General features: G+C 39.1%; 1 protein-coding gene across 1 annotated transcript in view; it reads left to right on the plus strand.

Moving 5' to 3' along the window:
* Positions 1-23,695, plus strand: part of LOC138317516 (protein split ends-like) — a 51,401-nt gene that overhangs the window by 18,743 nt on the left and 8,963 nt on the right. Inside the window, exons 3-13 of the mRNA XM_069259251.1 lie at positions 5,988-6,155; positions 6,560-6,823; positions 7,275-7,465; positions 7,605-7,716; positions 7,916-8,004; positions 10,265-10,416; positions 10,710-10,835; positions 10,999-11,226; positions 11,462-11,679; positions 11,983-12,117; positions 12,439-23,558. Coding sequence (XP_069115352.1) covers positions 5,988-6,155; positions 6,560-6,823; positions 7,275-7,465; positions 7,605-7,716; positions 7,916-8,004; positions 10,265-10,416; positions 10,710-10,835; positions 10,999-11,226; positions 11,462-11,679; positions 11,983-12,117; positions 12,439-23,558 — 12,803 coding nt within the window. The remainder of the gene's footprint in view (positions 1-5,987; positions 6,156-6,559; positions 6,824-7,274; positions 7,466-7,604; positions 7,717-7,915; positions 8,005-10,264; positions 10,417-10,709; positions 10,836-10,998; positions 11,227-11,461; positions 11,680-11,982; positions 12,118-12,438; positions 23,559-23,695) is intronic.

Below are 23,695 nucleotides of genomic sequence, written 5' to 3' on the forward strand. Positions count from 1 at the left end.
TAAAATAAATAATTTGATGGAACCAAATTCGAATTTTGCTTTTGAATACACTTTGTAGATATAGTTTCATCATCAGGGAAGATGAACCTGTTTGCTTAAATATTATTGGAGTTGATGAAAATTTGGTTTAAAAAAAATATGAATGTACCATCTTAGAGACACAAATTATGAGAATGGGGATTAGCTGTTATTTTACTTCTTGCGAAACATGATATAATAAAATTTAATAAATTATTATTTTATAATTTGAAATAATTTATGATCAATGGTGGTCACGAAGTTTAAACTTTATTTCAAAATTCTGATTTAACACAGTATGTGACCTTTGGCATTCAAACACACTAGATTGGAGACATAGGTGGAAATTTAAATTTGAGCTTGTCCTGTATAACGGTTTGTTAGGTGTGTACGTGGTGGCAGGGGATTAAGGCTTAAAACATGGTCTACCTAGGTTGGCAATAGGAAACTACTGGACTAAAATTAGACATGATGGATTTTTAAAGGCAATTCATATATGTACATAATGGGCTTATTATGTTTGAGTGTATAGAGAAAAAACAGTAATTGTTCTATACACACAAACGAACAGATCTGAAATTGAATAGGTTTAGAAGGAAATATCATGTTCAGCCTGAGCAAGCATAAGGGTAAGGCAACAGCTTGTTGTCTGCACTACATTACAAGTAGGGGGTCGTCTCAAAACCAAACCTGAGTCTGTGGTGGTAGTTTAGTCAGGGGTACCAGCAGTACTGATGATGATTTAGGTCACAAAGATGTCTATCAATAAATGACTGTCCCATCCCCAGGGCATATTTCCTACCTCTAGGGTAATGTACATGTTTTGACAGAACACCAGCCAGATATTTGAGCATAACAAATTTAAGGCTTATTATCATAACTGTCACACATAGTTAACAACAACCTGATACCCCTGCTGTACACAGACTATTAGACTATCCCTTCCCAACCCTGTCATACAATACAGTGGACTGGTCCATCGGTTTTGTAATCAGAATATATTATAGCTGTAGGTGCATATATATATTCTAGGAATAAAACTAATTAACATTATCATTCATTATCAACGGAGATGTTCACCTAATATGAATGTTATTGAAACTTGTAATGTGTGATATACATATTTTGTATGCTATCTTTATCCAATATTTATATAGATATGAACATACCATATATCAATGTATACATTGTGTTGGCTGTTGGACCAGTTTCTCTGGGGAACAATGTGGGATATTTCTCCGTCTAACAAATACACATTTGAATAAATTTTAATGTAAAATGTAGGGCATTTCCTTTAATGAGAATTTAATATTACTGATAATCTTGGAAGAATGTAGACAATCATTTAGACAATCATAAACTGGATTCATCATGCTCATAGACTGTTAAGAGTTAAATCAGCCGATAAGTACAATATACAGAAAATAATTCAAATTAATCACTCTGATCCCATTTATTTTCATAACTATATCCATGATCATCACACAAATCAATGATATGAATCCTGCACTTTCTGTTTATAAACCACAAATGTAGTACATGAATAGCACATAGAAAGTTCTAGCTTTGCCATGTAAATCTTGATTTTAACTCTTTCCATACATTGTAGTATTTCTGGTGTTTTGAAGAAAATATATCTGAACAATTGTGCAGATTTTGTGTGCTGATTTAAAGTAACAGTATATTAAAAGTTAGTGGGATTCAGAATTTTAGTTATATAAAACCTACATCAAAGTTTGTAACTATAACACAGCTAAAAATCACAACCCTTTTCTGATTTCACAGACAAGAACAAATGTGGTTTAGACCAAAAATAAATATTTATTTGTAACCCATCAAGCTTGTTTTTTCCATACATCATTGACAATTTGAACATGGGTAATACAATATTTATTGCAAAGAAAGAACATCAATAATATCACGGTGTCAAACTTTCTGGTGTGGATTATAAAATGTATAAAAAGATAATGAAGATTACAACAAAAATGTTAAAAAAACAAAGACAAATAGGGTTGGAACCCGGAGCGAAATGGTACAATACTGAAACAATACTGGTATTTTTAATGATACTGTACCAATACAGATACTTTTGAAGCAATATGATGGTTACATGTCCAACATAATACATAAAGATCTTATTTCAATAATTGTGATAATTAATATAAGAAAATATACAAGTTCAATTTGGTTCATGTACAAACAAAATATTTTTCATTTCAAAACAGAATTGAAAGACTTTTATTTAGTAAAGATCATGTTCATATCTCCTTCATTTAGTCACCATGCATTTACATGTGGTTTTTCGTAGAAAATATTGTGTTTCTTTTTTCAAATACCAATAAGGGTATGTCAGTACTTTTTAAAACAGGTATTTATGCATGAGTATTCTTTAAAATGAGTAACAATAAAATCCGTATAGAGTACCGGTATCCTATCCTAAAGACAAGGGAATATATATCGGACCCACAAGTCGCTATATAAATGTGACCTTTAGAATATGTTGTGAAACATTTGCAGATCTGTAGGAAATGGTATGGATCACATGCTATTTCCGGTGTCTGATCCAGTATGGGTTGATTTTGATCTCGATATGAAGCATGTAAGTCTAGTTTGAAATGGCAAATTTCCTGTCTGACCGACAAATTAACACAGAGAAATGAAGCTCTTAATGTTTCTGCAAATGTTAATATATCAAATTGAGTCATTTGATGTAAGGGCGAGTTCTAATTAAATTGACTGACATGAAATTGCATGGGATTCTTCGTGAATGCTCAAACAACTATAATTTACATTAATATTACCTGATAGCTATACAGATCAACCTATTCTTGATGAAAACAAGGTACAAGTTGTATCTGCATGGTTTGAGATTCAGTAGTCAGATTTTGATGCTCATAATTTTTAACAAACAGGAAATGTCTGATTTTCATGGAGAGGAAAAATTTGAAGTTCAATTGGATTATAACAGGTTTATTTTGTTGCACATTCTATATTATCGAATAAATATAAAATAATGATAGATGGATTCAGTGCTGGTTTAGCTGGTCTGACTGACCTAGAAGAGAGGACTTTGCTGAACAGTGTATGGAAATTTCCCAATATCTTTAGATGCATGCAGGTGATACTGTGAAATGGTAGGACTATCTTTATAACTGGTATCCAATGTTTGCATTGCTGACAGCCAATATTTGCTTTGCTCTTTGTGAAGTGATTTGTGTCTGATTGGTTTTATTCAATGGAAGAGTTCAAGGTATAAAAATCAGGTCAGGCCAGACCAAGTTATTAAGGTGTTTACTGGTGTTTACTGTTACAGGCCAGACCAAGTTATTAAGGTGTTCACTGTTTCAGGCTAGACCAAGTTATTAAAGTGTTTACTGTTTCAGGCCAGACCAAGTTATTAAGGCATTTACTGTTTCAGGCCAGACCAAGTTTTTAAGGTGTTTACTGTTAACAAGTGTTAACAAGTCATCAAAATGTTTACAGGCAAAATCAGGTTATCAAGTCTTTCAAAGCTGGATTTGTTATTGACCTTTATTGCTGGGAATAGGCCATACAGGAGGAAGCCTGATCAAATTATTTTGTATGACTTTTTACCCACCAAAAATCATGGTTATTCCTATACTACAGTCAAACATGTCTATATGGGACACCAATGTGACAGCAGAAGTGTAATTTATAGACAGTTTTTCCTTGTGTATAATATTCATCTTTTAAAGACAGATGTCTAATAGGTTTGACTGTTCCAAGTCAATGTGACAGCAGAAATATGATTTATAGACAGTTATATAGAGATCAGATGTATAGTGTTTAACTTTTATAAAGAAATGTCTAATAAGTCTGACTTTATCCAGAGTGTCCATAGTTACTGGGACAGTTAGCTGGAATAAGAGTTTTCACACCTGTCTACAGGTAATCATTACCACAGGTGTTATCTCCCGGTACTCATGTTGACATGGCCAGTACTACTGCAGCATGAATAGACCTGTAAAGATTACAGAACTATGAGTGCCTAGTGATGTATGTGTAAATACACCACCATTGTTTTCATCAGTGGTCTATTGGTTGAGATCTCCTGTTGTGGTACTGTTGTCTGATCGATTGTATGTGTCACAGAGTGTGACTTTGTAATAGTCACCTGCAAAATATCAATAATCTCACAACTTCTGTAAAATAACACTTCATAATGTGTTGTGCTTCATCACAATGAAAAGGCCATACCAACTGAATGTTGTGGTTCCCCCAATCTGATAACAAAAGAAAGGCCACACCAACTAATTGTAGAGGTTCACCCAATCTGATAACAAGAGAAAGGCCATACCAACTAGTACTGAATGTTGTGATTCCCCCCAACTGATAACAAGAGAAAGGCCACACCAACTGAATGTTGTGATTCCCCCCAACTGATAACAAGAGAAAGGCCACACCAACTGAATGTTGTGATTCCTCAAAACTGATAACAAGAGAAAGGCCATACCAACTGAATGTTGTGGTTCCCCCAATCTGATAATAAAAGAAAGGCCACACCAACTAATTGTAGAGGTTCACCCAAACTGATAACAAGAGAAAGGCCATACCAACTGAATGTTGTGATTCCCCCCAACTGATAACAAGAGAAAGGCCACACCAACTGAATGTTGTGATTCCTTAAAACTGATAACAAGAGAAAGGCCACACCAACTGAATGCTGTGGCCCCCCAAACAACTAAAAAAGGCCACACCACACTAATTGTTGATGACTGTCCATAACACACAAAAACTCAATGTTAAGATTCCAGAGCCATGAACAAAACGGAACAAAATGTCAATTTTCTGAGTTTGATCTGAAAACTTAGATACTGTAGCCTATTGGATACAATGCTGATGTTAGAGGCATCACATGTTGTAAAACATAGTTAAACCTATGGGCGTTTATACAACGTTAACTTTTCTCCAGAAAAGAAGAGAGGCGCTTTTAGGGGGAGGGTCGCTTATTACGGTGAATATGGTAATGATAATGGTGAGAGGTCTTTGCTGTGTGTTACAGTGTAGGCTAGTTTAAAGTGAATAAGGTACCAGGGAAGTTGTTTAACAATAAATATGAAATCTGTGAAATTGATCAGAAGTTAATAGTAAGGGGAGAGATTTGATTGTCTTGCTCTGTTGAAGTCGTGTGTCTTTCACATAGAGAATGGTATATATAACAATATCTCCCACAATATGGTGGTAAGCAGTACAGCCATGTTGGTTGATTGTGGGAGAAGTCCTTGATCGGGGAAAGAGGCATGAAAATGATTATCCACTGGCTCTCTATAATCTCTTGTAATGTGGAGAATAAGGATGTAGTGTTGTATTCCTGGTGTCCGTCTTGACAGATTGGTAATGGACTTGTGAAATTGTAACAAAACTTGTCTGTCTAACCCTAGGTCTAGATACAATGTGTCTCTAAATAACAAAGATGATAAATTAAAAAAACAGATTTGGGTCTAAAGTTATCTCTATTCTGACTGGAGTTTAACAGTCAGGCCAGTGTTGGACCAGTTGTTCTCCAACCTTGGCCTGACCCCATGTCCAGTGAGTGACTGCCTGACTGAAAGGATGATTGAGTTTCAGGTCATATAGTGCAGAATGGCCTACTGAAGTTGCATATTTATGATAGATAGATACTGTCATCATCCTTGTGACTTTTATACAGCCCTAGATTAAAGATACCAGCAAATACTGGTCTTCAGATGTAGAAGAAAAAGATACATTTATTTTGAGTTCCATTTATACAACAGTTTGCAACAAACAATTAAGAAATGAACAATTTTTAGAAAGAGACAAAATATACAAAAATACCGGTAATCAATAAATGAACATGGAAACTGGTCCTGGTATGAAAATATACAGAATTTGTATTATATTGTTTACTGCACATATCCCTATACAGCCTGGAGTAATGGTGGGCTTTTTATTGCTGCACGACTTTGATGTTTTTGACTGTGTTGTAGAACTGAGGAGGGAGAGACTGGATACGATAACAGAGATTACTACAGTAGTGGGGCGGGCACCAGAGACCCCGCCCAGTTTGAAAACAGATTTCCTCCACCCTTCAACGAGAATGGACAGAACCAGACACGTGGACGCCCAAGAGAACGCTTCTTCAGAGGAGGATTCAAGTATGTGTAACCCTTAAAAAATATTTGTGGAAAGCAAGAAATTAATTAATTTTGTTTTTTGCTTAAGTGATCGATTTTGACTTGCTTACGAATATGTATATAATGTTAACCTGAATAAGTTGATTATAACAAATTATCCTTTTTGTTAAGTCTCCATGCCATTAAAGAGAAATAATTTTACTCCTTAACAGGGAGAGATATTATTTTATACTGTTACAGTGAGAGATGTTATTTTACACTGTGACAGGGAGAGATATTATTTCACACTGTAACAGGGAGAGATAATATTTTACTCCGACAGATATTATGCTCCACTATACTTTGTGAATTTAAGTAATTACGAGAAACAGATTTCAAATTTTCTCAAACTGTTATATGGTACATGCATTTTGTTATGTTTTCAGGGGAAATCATGGTCAGAGACAGTTTGGATCACGCCACATGGAAGGTCATAGGTCATTTGATCATTCCCCAATGGAGTCACGAGATTCAACATTTGAGCGTTCTAAAACACAGTCCTCTCCAACACATTCAACATCTCGGTCTAGTCGACACAGTTCCACACGAAAACAACATACATCAAGGTCAAATTCTAGGTCAAGCAGCAGTAGTAGCAGTTACAGTCGATCATCGTCTGGGAGTAGTGATTCTGGCTCTGATTCGCGAAGGTAAGTTTGTCGGAGGTAAAGACGCAGTCTATAGATCACTATATTAGCACCTCACTAACTTGGGAACTTCTGGTAAAATGCATAAGAAATCAGATTTAAATAGGCCATAATCAAAGTACTACTGTAATTTCCTGTGTATTACCTGCAATGAGGTATAGCCCAGGGGAAGCAAAAAATCAGGCGTTTTCCAAATAAATTTTGACCGATAGCCAGCACCGGCAGATAGCCCGCATAACACATCTTTTTATGTCAAAATTTGTATAGCCCAAGGGCAATACACACAGTAACTGGATAGCTTAAAGCAATGGTTAAGTATGCTACATGCTATATAGGCATTCAAAGTGTTAACAACAAATGAATTAAAGGTTATTTGTGGAAGTAATTGCCAAAGTATTTGTATCTGTCGATGTGGAATACTGTATATCATCTCTTACTGAATGCACTTTTACAGTAGTCGGAGTAGTGGCCGCAGCAGTCCACGACATCACCAGTTACCCTCAACAGCAACAATTCCCCCTCAGGCCAAATCCCACCGTACGGAGTCCCAAGACTCATCAGGGAGTGACAAATCCACAGAAAGGGATCCCCTCGACAAGCGACCCCATGGCATATGCATTACTGCTCTGCCACTTCGCTCCAGTGGTACGTTTGTCTGTTTGGTGGAAAAAGTCAAAAGATTACCTTGAAGTAGAATCTATCGGATTAAGTCAGTTGATATTATACGTGCTTCCTACCAACGCTTTTCCAACTGTTATGATAAGTTTTGTTTTTTATGTTGCAGATACGAGTTTGAGGGATGGCTTGTTCCATGAGTATAAGAAATACGGGAAAGTGAATGCTGTACAAGTGGCCGGGGCTAATGAAGATCGCTACGCTATTGTTAGCTTTAAAAAGTAAGCATTAGATAATACATTGGTCACTTACCTCCCTTTGTAAGAACGTAAGAGACAGTTTATATGCTTTGAGACCTTCTTTTTATGTTCCGAGGGATATTTTTGGGGTTCAAGAGATAGGTAGTTACGTTAATATTAATTTTTGACAGTACTTAGAATGTCTTACCATATGTCTGATTTCTGATGTTCTACCTTACAGGGCAGAGGATGCGGAGAAGGCGCATGAAGCAAGCCTCGATAAAACCTTCTTTGGAGCGAGAATCAAAGTCCAGTCACACGAAGGCATAGGTAATTCACATTTATATCCTCATCCCCTGAATAAAGAAGGGGCTGATTTCACAGTAATTCGATGCAAGATGACACATTTAGTGCTCATTATACATATATTAGGAAATGAAAAATAAATTTTTATATATAAAAGATAGATATGGAAAGTTCGCATATGGGTATGGGTTAAAAAAATCATCTCTAGTATAAACTGAAGCATTGGAGGGTATACTGTTATGTTCAGTCTGGAGATATATATAGTTGTGATGTGGAAAGTTGTATTTGTAGACAGTTAAATATTGTACTGGTATGATAATGTATGGTATAGTTAAGGTGTGGACAGTTAAATATTGTACTGGTATGATAATGTATGGTATAGGTGAGGTGTGGACAGTTAAATATTGTACTGGTATGATAATGTACAGTATAGGTAAGGTGTGTACAGTTAAATATTGTACTGGTATGATAATGTATGGTATAGGTGAGGTGTGGACAGTTAAATATTGTACTGGTATGATAATGTATGGTATAGGTGAGGTGTGGACAGTTAAATATTGTACTGGTATGATAATGTATGGTATAGGTAAGGTGTGGACAGTTAAATATTGTACTGGTATGATAATGTATGGTATAGGTGAAGTGTGGACAGTTAAATATTGTACTGGTATGATAATGTATGGTATAGGTGAGGTGTGGACAGTTAAATATTGTACTGGTATGATAATGTATGGTATAGGTGAGGTGTGGACAGTTAAATATTGTACTGGTATGATAATGTATGGTATAGGTGAGGTGTGGACAGTTAAATATTGTACTGGTATGATAATGTATGGTATAGGTGAGGTGTGGACAGTTAAATATTGTACTGGTATGATAATGTATGGTAAAGGTAAGGTGTGGACAGTTAAATATTGTACTGGTATGATAATGTATGGTATAGGTAAGGTGTGGACAGTTAAATATTGTACTGGTATGATAATGTATGGTAAAGGTGAGGTGTGGACAGTTAGATATTGTACTGGTATGATAATGTATGGTATAGGTGAGGTGTGTACAGTTAAATATTGTACTGGTATGATAATGTATGGTATAGGTGAGGTGTGGACAGTTAAAATATTGTACTGGTATGATAATGTATGGTATAGGTGAGGTGTGGACAGTTAAATATTGTACTGGTATGATAATGTATGGTATAGGTGAGGTGTGTACAGTTAAATATTGTACTGGTATGATAATGTATGGTATAGGTGAGGTGTGGACAGTTAAATATTGTACTGGTATGATAATGTATGGTATAGGTGACTGTGTAGGGACAGTTAATATTTGTACTGGTATGATAATGTATTAGATGTAGGTGAGGTGTGGACAGTTAAATATTGTACTGGTATGATAATGTATGGTATAGGTGAGGTGTGGACAGTTAAATATTGTACTTTATGATAATGTATGGTATAGGTAAGGTGTGGACAGTTAAATATTGTACTGGTTAGATGTGTGGTATAGGGTGGACAGTTAAATATTGTACTGGTATGATAATGTGGTATAGGTGAGGTGTGGACAGTTATAATATTGTACTGGTATGATAATGTATGGTATAGGTGAGGTGTGGACAGTTAAATATTGTACTGGTATGATAATGTATAGGTATAGGTAGGTGATTGTACAGTTAATATATTGTACTGGTATGTAATGTATGGTGTATAGGTGAGGTGTGGACAGTTAAATATTGTACTGTATGATAATGTATGGTATAGGGATGGTGTGGACAGTTATATTCTTTAGACCTGTGGTAGGGATGGATGTAATATATCTTTAGACCTGTGGTAGGGATGGCTGAAATATATCTTTAGACCTGTGGTAGGGATGGCTGAAATATATCTTTAGACCTGTGGTAGGGATGGCTGAAATATATCTTTAGACCTGTGATACTCTGGCTGTAACAGGAAACTGCCCACCTGTAGATGCTATATATGACTTGACAGTAAAACTGTAGAGACAAACTGTTGAGAATATTTCTACAGTTGTTTGATCAACGTGATAATTGGTTGGTTTATTCTTTAACGACACCTTGTAATATATCTTTAGACCTGTGGTAGGGATGGCTGTAATATATCAGGGATGGTTGTAATATATCTTTAGACCTGTGGTAGGGATGGCTGTAATATATCTTTAGACCTGTAGTAGGGATGGCGTTGACATGTTTTCTTCAATTGATATTTTGGTCTTGTTTTGTATGTTTGTGGCGAGACTTAAATTTATTTATGTTTGATGATATTTTCAGCCGATACAGAGGATAATGAATTTCGACCGCCAGAGGCCGAACTTGATGAGTATCATCCGAAAGCCACACGAACGTTATTCGTTGGAAACCTAGAGAAAGATATTACTACGCAAGAACTTCGCGACAGATTTGGTGAATATGGAGAAATCATTGTAAGTAATTTTTGTTTAATGATCAAATATAAATTTTCTCTTATGAAATTCTCATAGTGTTAATTTCAAAGTATCTATATATAGTAGTTATTGCAATTGAAATCCTGGGACCCAAAAAAGTGACTTTATTAGAAAACTCCAGCTAAAACTGCCAAAATATCCTGATTTTACATCATTTCATGATAAGCCTGATGGAAAAGTATTTATGCGAGGCAAAAAATGATCAAGAAACACTTGACATATATAGCTTAAGAAATGATTTAGCTTGTGATTGGTGCTGATGTGCATTTCAGGATATTGATGTGAAGCGACAGGGGGCTGTGTCGGCGTATGCGTTTGTACAGTATGCTGATATATCCAGTGTGGTGAAGGCTCTAAAGGAATTAGAAGGACAAACTATCGGCTCGATGAAGATAAAGGTACAAACATCCTTAGCTTTATATTCCCATATATATGTCATTGTAGAAATTTTCCTGAATTTTTCTGTAGTGAAAAGCAGAAAATCGATGACCTGATTTATACTTGTGATTTTAGAATCTAAAGCAATGAAAAATGCTTATTTGGTATTGTTTGCTTTTTCAGCTTGGGTTTGGAAAGAGTATGCCGACAAACTGTATCTGGTTGGACAATCTGGCGGACACCGTCTCGGAGAGTTTCCTATGTCGCCAATTCAGTCGCTACGGCAATGTCAGCCATGGCATTATCGATAAGAATGGAGGAAAAGCATTGGTGTTCTTCACTAATATAGATGCTGCACAGTTTGCCCTGAATGAAATGCGTAACCGAATACTTAATGGGAAAAAAATCATGGTAAATATAAAAGTTATCTACTGTTTATGGAGTTCCGAATTCATATTAATTTTCTCGAAAAAAAAAGTTGCTTCAGTTGAATATATGAATTCTCAACAAAAAATAATTAGATATCAGTTTTGGGAAAAAAATGTTCATTGATTTTTAGGTGAAATGATATAATGGTTGTTCCTGTATACAATCTCATGGCTGTGATTATGTTTTATAGTAAATATGGTACTTATTTGTGTTTTAGACGGACTTTGCCAGTAGAGACTGTCAGAATAGATTTTTTGAGAAAATGGAGAAATCCGGACAGCTTCAACCAGGTCAGAGACCTGATGAAAGGCGAGGCTGGATCAATAATCGGCCACAGGGGTCAGAAGGAAATCAATGGCCTGAGGGGGGCACTAGTGGATCCACGGGGGCCGGAGGGACAACAGCATCAGCAGGAGCTGGAAGCAGTGGGGGCAGGTAAGGACATTTCACAAGAATGAACAGAATCAAAAAGACTTATCAATAACATGTGAAGAGGAAGAAATGTGGTGTTTCCATCTCTATCTATAGGGATTATATATATAAAACAAATTGTGACAAAAATATGAAATAATCAGAACCTGTTTGTGTTACTAACTTTGTGCACATACATATAAAGCCATAGGATATCATATATGAAAAATAACTTCCAAAGGTCTATAAATTCTATACTTCTTGTGATAGGGCAAAAAGAGAAGTTTAAAGTGAATCACTAATTGTTGTGTATTTGATTTTATTCAGAACAAGAGGTAACTTCCGACCATTTGGTAACAACCGACGTCTGCGTGGCTACCACCGTGGTAGTGCGTCCTTCCGAGGCCGGGGCCAGGCCTTCAACAAGGAAAACTTCACAGAGGAAGGCTTCAGGAGGCAGAGGTGTGTAGCTCTCCCAAAACTCTAAATACTGGGCCAAAATTATTGGTTCATTGAAGAGATTCTGTATTTAATTTTAAGAAATTCTAAAGGATTTGTGTGAAAGATTTCTAGAATTTCTTTTATGCAAAGCTCTTTCATTCGTCAAGTTTTATTCAGCCAATGGTAAAGCAGGCAAAAGTTTGACCTAAAATTGAAAATATATTGATCAATGCATTATTGAACCTAGTTTGTATGTTTTTGACATATTTTTTTATTAGTATTTTGTTACTGACCAAGATATTTGAGATTTCTTGTCTCTGACCTTGACCTTTGATGTTTCAGATCGTACGAGGACTACCCCCAGGGTAGTGGTGGACCTGGTAGTACTGGAACACCATACTCAGAGGGAGGCGAAGATTCATTCGAGCAGGACCTACGAGCATACAGTCACAGTCAGCGTGAACGTCGCGAGGCTGGCGGTAGCCAAAGCCCTAGTCAGTATTCTGATGATCCTTACCCAGAGTTGTACCGGCGGAACAGTAAAGATGGCCGGTACTCGGAACGCCCTTACAAAGACAGATATTCTCTGGATTATCGTAGTGAGAGTCCGGGAAGTGATCGTGCTTCTGGCTACCATGAGGATTTACGATATGAGTTTGGTGGCAAAGGCCGCCCAGAGGACAAATACTTTAACCAAGAACGATATATTCCTGGTCGTGATAAAGAGCAAAGTCCCACAGGAGAATATGGACATTACTCTCCTGAGGGTCGTAGCTGGAGTCGATCACCCTCGTATGGACGACAACACAAGGAAAACTTTGGTAAACATACCCCACCTACACCTCTAGGGGATGAACTGGAAGATTCTCAGGATCCAACTCAAATGGATACCGAAGGTTCACAACATCATAACTTGGATTATAAATCAAAATCGGGAAAAATGGATGACTTTGACATAAGTGAAGCCGATATTCAGGAAATACGTTCAACTTACCCCAATAGAAAAGAGCCAGTGGTTATACGCTCGGAGGGTAGATTGGTGAAAAAACGCTCATATGACGACACATTTCATGGACAATATGATATCAAATTTGATCAGCGTCGTGGTCGTACACATGCAGAATTTAAGCGAGACTTATTCCAGAAAGTGCAAGAAATTAGTGACAAAATGTCTGGTAGACATAAAGAATCTTCAGGTAATCATAGTAGCCCAAGTTCATCTGCAAGTACAGAGTCAGAACACGGCTCTCTCACAGAAGGAGAACTTACAAAACTCCAACATGAAAAACTGCAGCTTCTGGAGAAGCTGAATCAGTTGGAGAATGAGGGCAGTACTAGTGATAATGAATCTGCAGACATTGAGGACACACGTAAAGTAGTGACAAAACGTCCGCGCCTCGACCCCCGGCAGGGTAAGGCAGGACAACGGCTTGGAAGTGTGATAATACCAGCCCGCAAGGGCTCGCATTCGCTGGATTACCCAGAGACATATAAAGTGGACAGCACACAAAGTTATAGAAAGCAGATGGAAGCTTTCCGTAAACGTGAGGAACAAAATGTGATAGAGGATGGACATAAGGATATGAAAACCAGCAAATCTGTGATAGGTTACGATAGTGAGAGCGAGGAAGCGGGGATGTTATTATCTCCAAGGGAGATTCCTTCAGGTTTCATCATGAAAAAACGCAAAAAATATGATGGACCTGATGAGATTGGTTTAAAACAGCAAAGGTCATATCGAACAAAACGTGGTGAGGATGATGAGCACGCCAGTAGTGATAATGAGGAAGCTGGCAAAGGGTTTAATCGTACAGACTCCATTGTGTCGCTAAGGAGACTGTCGAGTGGTCACTCTTCGCCACGGACACCTGTTGTGGCACAATCTCTGGATCATTATAGATACAGTGAATCAGACTTGTCAGCTAGTGAAGGAATGGGAACAAGTTCATCCAGAAAGAAAAGTTCAACAAAAAAATTATCGGAATCGGACAGTCAGGTTAATGTGAATAGAGGTCACAAAGAAGAACATCAGTGTATAATTATTCCTCTAGGGGACGATTTATTACCAAATTTAGACTTAAAAGATCCACGTCAACAGCGCCCCCACGAGGAGGAGCTATTGTCACTACCTCTGCCACGCTTCGCTAGTTATACACGTCCTTTAATGAATCAACCTCTTCATTTAGGATCACCCAAGAACAATGACTCTCCATGCTTTTCACCTCCTAGTAGTGGCAGTAAAAGCCACTCACCACAAATGTCCCCAAGTGATTCTAACTCTGGGGAGTCTCAAGGCTTACCTAAAATTGACACTAATAATTACTTCCCACCAGAGGATGAAGGCTCACAGTCAGCTGTGGTGTCCGCTTCTGTAAGTGAAAATGAACTGGAAAAGGTTAAGAAGGAGGAGGATAAGTTATCGGACAGTGATGGGTGTCAGGAGGATGGGATGGAGGCGACAGAAACATGTTTGGATGATTTATCAATAGAGGAGAGAATACGCAGGTTAGATGAGAAAATGAGTCGGCCTGCCCCTAATCCTCCTAATAAACTACCTGACCAGCTCACAGCGATAAGTATACCTTCCCTCTCCGCTGCCGCACCTGTACCAAATACAGATCGGTATTCCAAGTACAAGCGCCATAAAAAGCAGGATTCTACTGGATCTTTATCAAGTGATTCAAAGGTGGAGCCATCAGAAATTGTGAAAACCGTTTTATCACGTAGTAGTATATTTGATCAAGACACTCGTAGATTGGAGCAAATTAATGAAAAATATTGCCCCAAATCTGTACTTGTGAATACTGACGAAAATCCTAAAAGTGGAATGATACGGACCAAGGCAGCCGCGAAGGAAATGCCACTATCAACATTACCGCAGTCATTAGCTGGGAGGCTGGGCTCAGCTGGTGCAGCTTCATTTCCAACCTTATCTGTTAATACCAATATGGCAAACCAGCAAGCTACCCATCTTCCATTTATGAGTCCTTCACCCAACTCTTCCCCTCGGAGTCCATTTGCCGCGCCTGGTAGTGTTTTATCAGGCGAGGTACCATCCCCGTCCACAACTAACCCATACGATGGAACACAGACTCCACCTCCCACGGATGATTTGTGTCCCAATGAACTTGACAATTTTGAGGATACGTTTCCAGAAACGTCCTCAGCTAGTGTAACAGACTCGCCAAGTTTTACATCGTCCAACTTCCATCAGTCCCATTCTATGTCTCAACCACCCTTCATTGAGGACAATATCTCTGTGTTAAAGTGTTCAGACAGTCCCCGACTGACCACGTCTTTTACTGGTCAGTCGAGTCATGATCAACCAACAAATGATTCCTCAACAGTTGCTAATTCTTTAGAGGAAAATCCACATTTACATAATGACTCTGAAGACAGGTTGATCAAACCATCGATAGAGGAGTCATCTTTTAGTGACAATTTTAATACTTCATCAGATATAGTGGATTCGAAACCATGTGCTAATGTGAAAGATGAAAAAGACAATAAGGACTTTATTCAAGAACAAACATCTTATAGTGAACCGACCAATGATTCAACTGATGTTGCACTGATTGCCGATGTAAAAGATGTTTCTATATTAGAGACATCTGTTGTAGGGGGGATATTAACTTCTGATCAGGCGGATTTATCAACATTAGGGAAAAGAAAAGCTAATATAGAAGACCATACGATGGACAACAGTGTGAAAATTGATGATATGACATTAAAGACTGAACCTATGCTACAGGAGGTTAAAACTGAAGACGCATCTAAATCACCCGAGGTAAAGAAACCTAAAATGACGGTTGAGGAGTGTAATAATACGCCAGTCAAAAATAAAACTGAAGTTATCACGGAAAAGAAAGATAAGGAAAAGAAAGATAAAAACAAGGAGAACAAGAAAAAAGAGAATTCAGATGGAGAAATTAACAGTGTGAATCATGATAAAGATAAGAGCGAGAAAAAAGACAAAGATAAAGATAAAGCCGGTGGTAGTGGAAAGTCCTCTAAATCTGTGTCATCCAAGGTCAAGGATGACAAGGTCAAGGACGACAAGGTCAAGGACAATGCAACAGCTAAGAAGGACAAAAATGCAGAAACCTCGTCACACAAGCATAAATCTTCTAAAAATGAGAAATCCAAAGATAAACAGAACAAGGAAGGGCATAGTAAGAAAAGTAAAGACCATTCATCTACAAAACCCAGTAAAGATGATAAGACCGCCAACAAAGTGGAGGGAACACCAAAACCCACAGAAACAGATTCCTCACATTCAGAAAAGGCCAAGTCAAAAGATGGCCATAAGGAAAGCAACTCTAGTCAACCTAACAAAGAAACACCTTCTGAAAAAACATCTAGTCAGTCCGGTCACTCCGCAAAGAAAAAGGAAGGCCAGACAGCACATTCCAGTAAAACCACCAAGGAATCGACGAAAGATCCTGTAAAGGATTCAACTAGCATCACCAAGGGAAAAGAAGCAGGAGAGTCCTCAGTGGCCGTACCAAAGGACCCCAAACCCAGTCCTGAAAAACAGGCTGGCTCAGTCAAAACTAAGCCTAAAACAAGTGATTCTTCCAAGCATAAGTCATCTGACGGCAAACATAAGGATAAAACAGGCAGTGATTCACATAAACATAAAGATAAAACACAGGGCGATTCAAGCAAGCATAAAGACAAAAGTGCTAGCAGTGATGTTGGAAAGCACAAGGATAAACCTGCTACTGATGTCAGCAAACACAAAGGTGACGCCAAGCACAAGGACAAACCGTCAGAGTCCAAACACAAGTCAGGCGATGGGTCTAAACACAAAGTGAAAACAAAGGAGGGTGAGTCCAGTCAGACCAAAGACAAGGCAGTTACCAAGGACGCTGAGGTTAGTAAGAGCAAGGAGCAAAGTGTTGCTAAGGATACGGACACTGTGAAACCAAAAGAGTCATCATCTAGTGCTGAAGGAGACCTGACAAAACACAAGGACAAAACAAAGTTATCGAGTCATGTGAAACCGAAAAAGGAGGAAGGGAAACCAAAAGTGAGTTCCACGGACAAATCGACCTGTAAAGAAAAACCAAGTGGGAACGATAAGGATAAAGACAAATATCACAAGGATAAGAACAACCAGTCAAAGGGCGAGGGGAAAGGTAGCAGTCATCAGGATACAAAAGTGGAGAAGTCGAAATCAACAGAGCACCATAGTTCTAATAAGAGTAAGTCCTCTGATTCCTCTGACAAAAACAAAGACAGCAAAAAGCAGGAGTCTGATAATAAAGGAGACAAAGGGAAGGACGGAAAATCTTCTGAACAGCATGACGGAAAAGTGAACGAATCTGATCACAAAAGTACAGAGAAACAACGCTCGGATAAAAAATCCAGTGTCAAGTGTAGTAGCATTGAACGTAAATCTGAAAATGAAGATTTTGGCTCTGACAACAAAAAAGAAGGGAAAAAGGACAAATCCCACAAACTTTCTGTCGGGAAGAAAAATAAGGATAAAAACAATGCCTTAAAGCCAGACACTGAAAATAGCAAGCCACCTCCTAAAGGTGACTCTGATAAACCAAAGAAGAACAAGACTCCAAAATCTAAAGATATCTCAGAAGGGAAATCTTCAGAGAAAGTAGAAAAGTCTAGTAGCAAGCTGGAGAAAGTGGATAAATCGGACAAATCAGACAAATCAGATAAATCTAATAAATCAGACAAATCTGATAATTCAGACAAATCTGCTGAGAAAAAGCCTGCTGAGGAAGTCGATGATTTCAACTGGGCAGAGTGGGCTGGACCCTATGTGTCCATGTATGACAAGGTCAAGAGAAGGTCAAATACAAGGGTCAACAAAGAGAAGGAGATGGATGATATGAAGAAGAAAATGGATAACTTCAAGCAAAGACGGAAAAAGAAAAATAAGCATAGTGACGACTCAGATGATTGTACATTCACATCGGAAGATGACGATGAACCTGTTGTTCCAAGGAAAAAGAAAACATCTACAAATGAAGCTCGTGGTAAACGCAAGAACACCATATTTGATAGTTCAATGTCATCGTCCGATAACGAGGAAGAGGATCCCCAGTTCTTCCTGAAGTCTCTTCAGAAATCTGGGACAAAGGAGGTGAAAGGCAGAGGCTTTCAGCAAGGCAAGAAGGCCTCCATTTTGGACATTTATTCATCTGACTCTGAAGAAGAGGAGCAATACTCCAATCCTCCATTTAGAGATATTGACCTTTCCAGTTCAAAGAAAGAAAATATTAAAAAGAAGGAATTGTCAACTGAGAGCTCTGAGGACATTTCCTCAAAGAAAGTGAAAGTTATCAAAGCTTCAAAGAAAGAAAAGCAACCAGTATCAGCAAAGAAAGTCAACACAAAACGAAAGTCTACTCTCAGTTTTACTTCTGACGATAAGGATGAGGACAGCGACATCAACTTTGACCTCAAACCCAAGAAACCGCCAGGGAAACTTAAAAATAAAAAGGATGAGAAAAAGCTGCCCAAGCGTAAAATTTTCTCGTCCACATCTGGAAGTGAGATGGATGAGGAGCATAGACCAGTTAGTGTCAGTAACAACAAGAAGAGTCTGAAAGAGAAGACCAAGCAGAAACAAAACAAAGAAGGAAAGGCTCATCCTCTTAGTCTGTTACCATCAGAAAGTGATGAGGACAATACCGAGGAAATGAAACATGCTGGCTATATTGATTTGGTCAGAGCACAAACTATGTCGGAACTGGAGCTTGAGGACACAAGCTTCAATCGGAAAGAGAAAAGTGCCAAAGAATCTGGGAAAAAGGAGAACATACTTGTGTCCGAGGGGAAATTAGAAATCGGAAAACAAGCAGAAAAGAAAGAAGAATCCTTTGGATTGTTTGCCAAGATGGAGGATTTTATAAGTTCTCAGTCAGAGATTTCCGAGTCTCCCAATAACCTGAAACATGGCTCTAGCTCAGATAAACATAAAAAGTCCGACTCGGTCGACTTACAGAAAATACAACAATCATCAACAGAAAAGGCGAAAGGGCACAAGAAAGAAGGTAAAAAGAAGAAAAAGGATAAAAATGAGTCATCTAAAAAGGGAAAGGAAAACACATCAATGTTGGAGAAGAGCCTGTCACTGGAGAGTGCTAGTACAACCAGAGATAGTATTGATGTCACCAGAGATGATTTCTCCAAGAAAGATAACTCTGATACCAGCACAGACCAAGCCATACACTTCTCTGAAACGGAGATAGCTGCGGAGTGTAGTGTTATGGATGGCTACGATCTTTCAGCAGGAGTGGAGGACAGTGTCGCAACAGATACCACACACGACTCGCAAAAAGGAATGGGTCTTTTTGCAAACTGGCATTCAGCGATGGATGACATCAGTCAGACAGGAACTACTCCAGCAGACCCACTCACTGGAGAATCTGGGAAAATTAAAAAGGGCAAAAAGAAGAAGAAAGACAAGAAAGAAGGCTCAGAATCCAAAAAGAGCAAAAAGGAAAAGAAGGAAAAAGGCATGAAGGAAGAGGGTAGTCATAAGAAGGAAAAGAAGAAAGTTAACAACATTTTTGGTAATTTCAACAAATATGTGGAGGATATTTCAAATGAGCCTCCTAATGTTTCAGCTGATGAAGGTAAAAGTGGAGTGGTTCATAATGATTTGGATGTAGTCAATACAAAAACTGAAAAAGAAAGCCAACAAGATAAGTCTGAGGTAGAGAGGCTGTTTCCTGATACTGACAGCAACAGAGAGCCTCTGTTTGGCTCCACCCCTTACCATGAACCTCCTTTGTTTGATGCCTATCTTCGCCACACAGAAGCCACCAAGAAAGCAATGGATAAAACCACCAAGGATGACCAAAATCAGGCCTCCTCTGCCAAGGCCAAATCTGGTAAAGTTAGCAACACTGGCGAGAAACCAGATTCTACACCAAAGGATAAAAGCAGTATGTTTAGTTCACCAGACATTCCACCTCCTACATTGTCCGACTCATCTGTACAGAAAGGACACAATAAGATTCATCCTTCTGCAGCGGATTGCCACAACAAAGTTCAGAAAGGACCCAATAAAGTTCATTCATCAATATCCGACAGCCATGACAACAAACAGAAAGGACCCAATAAAATTCATTCTTCTGTATCAGAAATCCATGACAACAAACAGAAAGGACCAAATAAGGTTCATTCTTCTGCTTCGGATAGCCACGACAACAAAAATGAGAGTGATACTTTGAAACAAAAGGCATCTGAGGAAAGTTTAGGATCAAAGCAAGAAACAGCTACCCCGCACAAAAATGTATCTGGACACAAAAGTCATACTCCTGCAGCAGATATATTTGATTTCAATGAGGATGACGACAACTCGGATATCATAGCACCTAGTCATTTGAGAAAAAGTCGGTTGGATGGTGGTGAAAGGAGGAAGTCCAACAGTCTGTCTTTGTCCTGTTCTGATACAGAGACTCCTGTCACCACAAAGCATGACAAGGAAACATCGGAGAAACCCAAAGATTCCATCTTTGGTAAAGATATGGACTTTGGCTTTAAAGAACTGGAATGTAGTATAAGTAAGGCGGCTGGTTTGAAAGATATGGACTCGGCTATAACAAAGCAAACAGAGGCAGAGATCAACCGACAGAAAGAAAAGGATTTTGTGATGGAAATCATAAGGAAAGAGGAAAAGAAATCAAAGAAAAACAAGAAAGACAATCTCATGAAAGGACATTCGAAAGGAGATGTGGAGAAAGATGATGGAAAGAAATCAACGCCTCCATTCATGAACTCAATCAAATGTGGTGATGAGGTATTGAGTTTTGATGAGCCCTTGTTTCCTCCGATTAACACGGCATTGGAGAGGTTTACTGGTATGAAATCGCCAGACAAAACAGTCGATAGCCTTGATAAACTGTCAATGTCCTCACCAACCAACAATGAAATGTCAAAATCGGCAAAGAAGAAACAGAAAAGAAAGAAGAAGAATAGTGGGGAGACAGCAGTGGAGAATTTGGAACACAAATTTGACAATGTAATGAACTCTCCAGAGGCCAACACCCAGAAGACACCAGAAGCTGCTCCCGTTTCTAAATCGCTGGAAATTACCCCACCTCCAGCTATGCTATCACCTTTGAAGCCTCTCAACACACCAGAGAGTAAGACTGACAGCAATGTGAAGGAAGGTGAACCCAAAGACAGCACCACCAAAGAGGTTTCCAAGGATGCTCTGGATGCTGCTGTTTCTAGTCTGGAACATCTTTCTGCCATTGATGAGCCACGTCTTGTTATCGATATTGACATTCCTGAATCTGAGCCAGTCAAGCCTGTTCCTGACGAACCAGTTGAGCCTGTCCCTAGTCAGGTCGAGGATGAAATGGCACTGGCTATAAGGTCTATATTGCCATTAGATGAAAAGACAGGAGAGTTTGTTCAACCTGGACAGGTATCCACCGTATCTGAAACAGAGACAGCAGCTGCTGTGGAATCATTACTGCCACCACCAGGGACTGAAGTCAGTCAACCGGAACCGGTGATGACATTCCATGCTGAACCTGTCGGAACACAGGAACCAAAGGAGATTGAAATCCCTGAACCAGTGCCACAGGCAACTCCTGATCCCTTCCCCGAGTCTCAAGGTTTTAGTCTCGATACCAGTGCACCACTCGTTATTGATTCTGGGGACAATGAAGGAGCGCTGATGATCGACACCAGCGCTCCCATCACCACTCCTGGTAAAAAACCAAAGACGCCACGTGCCCGCAAGAACAAAGCAACCAAGGTGAACGCCAAGGCTGCTAACGCTGTTTCTGTACTTACACCTGTCATGGTAGAACCAAACAAGGAAACATGTGGACCAGCAACAAACCTTGCCCTTAGGAACAAGCTGCAAGCCCAGAATCAGGAGAGGAATGAACCTGACAATATTGCTGGGTTGTCGATAGACATTGCTAATCCTCTGAGGGAAATGCCAGTAGTATCGCCACCATTCAGTTTGGGCGGATTACCTGTTCAAACACCTCCAGTGCAGCCTCTGGAAGTAACACCAAACAAATCTCCCAAAGGTGGCGAAAAACGTGTCACCCGTCGACAACTCAAGCAACAGGCTCAGCAAAACGTGGACTTGACTGAGGCTAGTAACCCACAAGTTACATTGGAAGCATCTGATTTATTATCAACATGTCAGAACACTCCCCAGCCGGTGGAGGATACCAATGATCCAGCAGCTCTTGGCTTCTCCGATAATAGCCTTGACCTTGACTATGACCCCAACCGACTGGTCATGGATGATCAAAACTATCCTAATGAACCAAAACGAGTACAGCGTCGTGGAAGAAAACCCAAGAACTATAAGGAAATGAATTCTGGTGTTTTACCAAGAACAACTTCTCCCAGGTCAAGGACATCTCCAAGATCACCGAGAAATGTTACATCTCCTAAGCAATCGTCATCACCGAAGTTACAGAACTCACCAGCAGACATTCCGAGTCCAGTTGTTAAAATTGAGAGACTCCCACTGACTGCTAAAAATGTGAAGAAGGATGGGGAAATCACAGATAACAGCAAACGAAAAACATCAAATCCTATAGATGAGTGCGAGTCTAAGGATACAGAACCCATGTCTAACACAGAAGTACAGCCGGTAGATCCAACAAATGTCTTTGACTTTGAGGCTAGTGAATCTGAGCCTAAGATCGAGCCTGTGAGGCGAAGACCATCACGTAGAAAGAAGGCCGAAAGTCAGGAACAGGATGACAAACGTGACCATTCAGCGGATGGTAAAGTGGAGCAACATCGACCAGAGGAGGCGAGAGTTCGGAGCCTCAGTACAGAGTCTGGTATCAAAATGATCATTAACACTGGAAACACGAGTGTAATGCGAGCAAACAAGGAGGCTCGAGCAACTCGGCACAAAGCTGATAAAATGGACTCTGACGGCCACTTGACTAAAGCTAACAAGAAATGTCAGGAGGTTGAGAACGTGATAAAGCAGACCAAGTACCAGATAGCAGAGAGTCAGGACCCGTCTGCTCTCTCCAAGATGTCAGAAGATCAAACAGTTAAGCCGCCGATTGTGACTACAATCATAACTAAACCATCAGTTGTGGAGGAAGTACTCTCTGTGGAGCCGAAAGCGGTTCCACCTGTACAGGAAGTGACTGTTCCCACCACCACATCAACATCACATCCTGCTCCTATCCATCGAGGCAGAAAAGCAGACAAATCTGAAACACTACCACCAACAACTAACTCGCCCATCACACCAGCAACGCCTGCTACCCCAATGAGTAACATCGACCGTATCATCGACAACGTCTCCAAGGGAATATTTGAGTTTGGTGATGTGGAGATGACTGGCCAGCATAATGATGGAGTGTTGCATGGTAAAAAGCGCTACCAGGGCCGGAACCACGGATCTGATGGTCCACCCAACATGGTGATGGACAGTGTAGGCCGACCGATGGTCAATGCCGGACACATGGAAGGATTTCAACAAGGTAACATTTCTTATTATAATCTCACCTATCATTCTTATTTTCTGTAAATACAAGTGCATTTGAGTAAAGTTGTTAAAAAGTAATAAACACAGAAATACAAAAAATATTTCTTGTATTAGATAATTAATGAATGTTTA

The sequence above is a fragment of the Argopecten irradians genome, chromosome 1 (genome assembly GCF_041381155.1).
Source record: "Argopecten irradians isolate NY chromosome 1, Ai_NY, whole genome shotgun sequence".
NCBI lineage: Eukaryota > Metazoa > Mollusca > Bivalvia > Pectinida > Pectinidae > Argopecten > Argopecten irradians.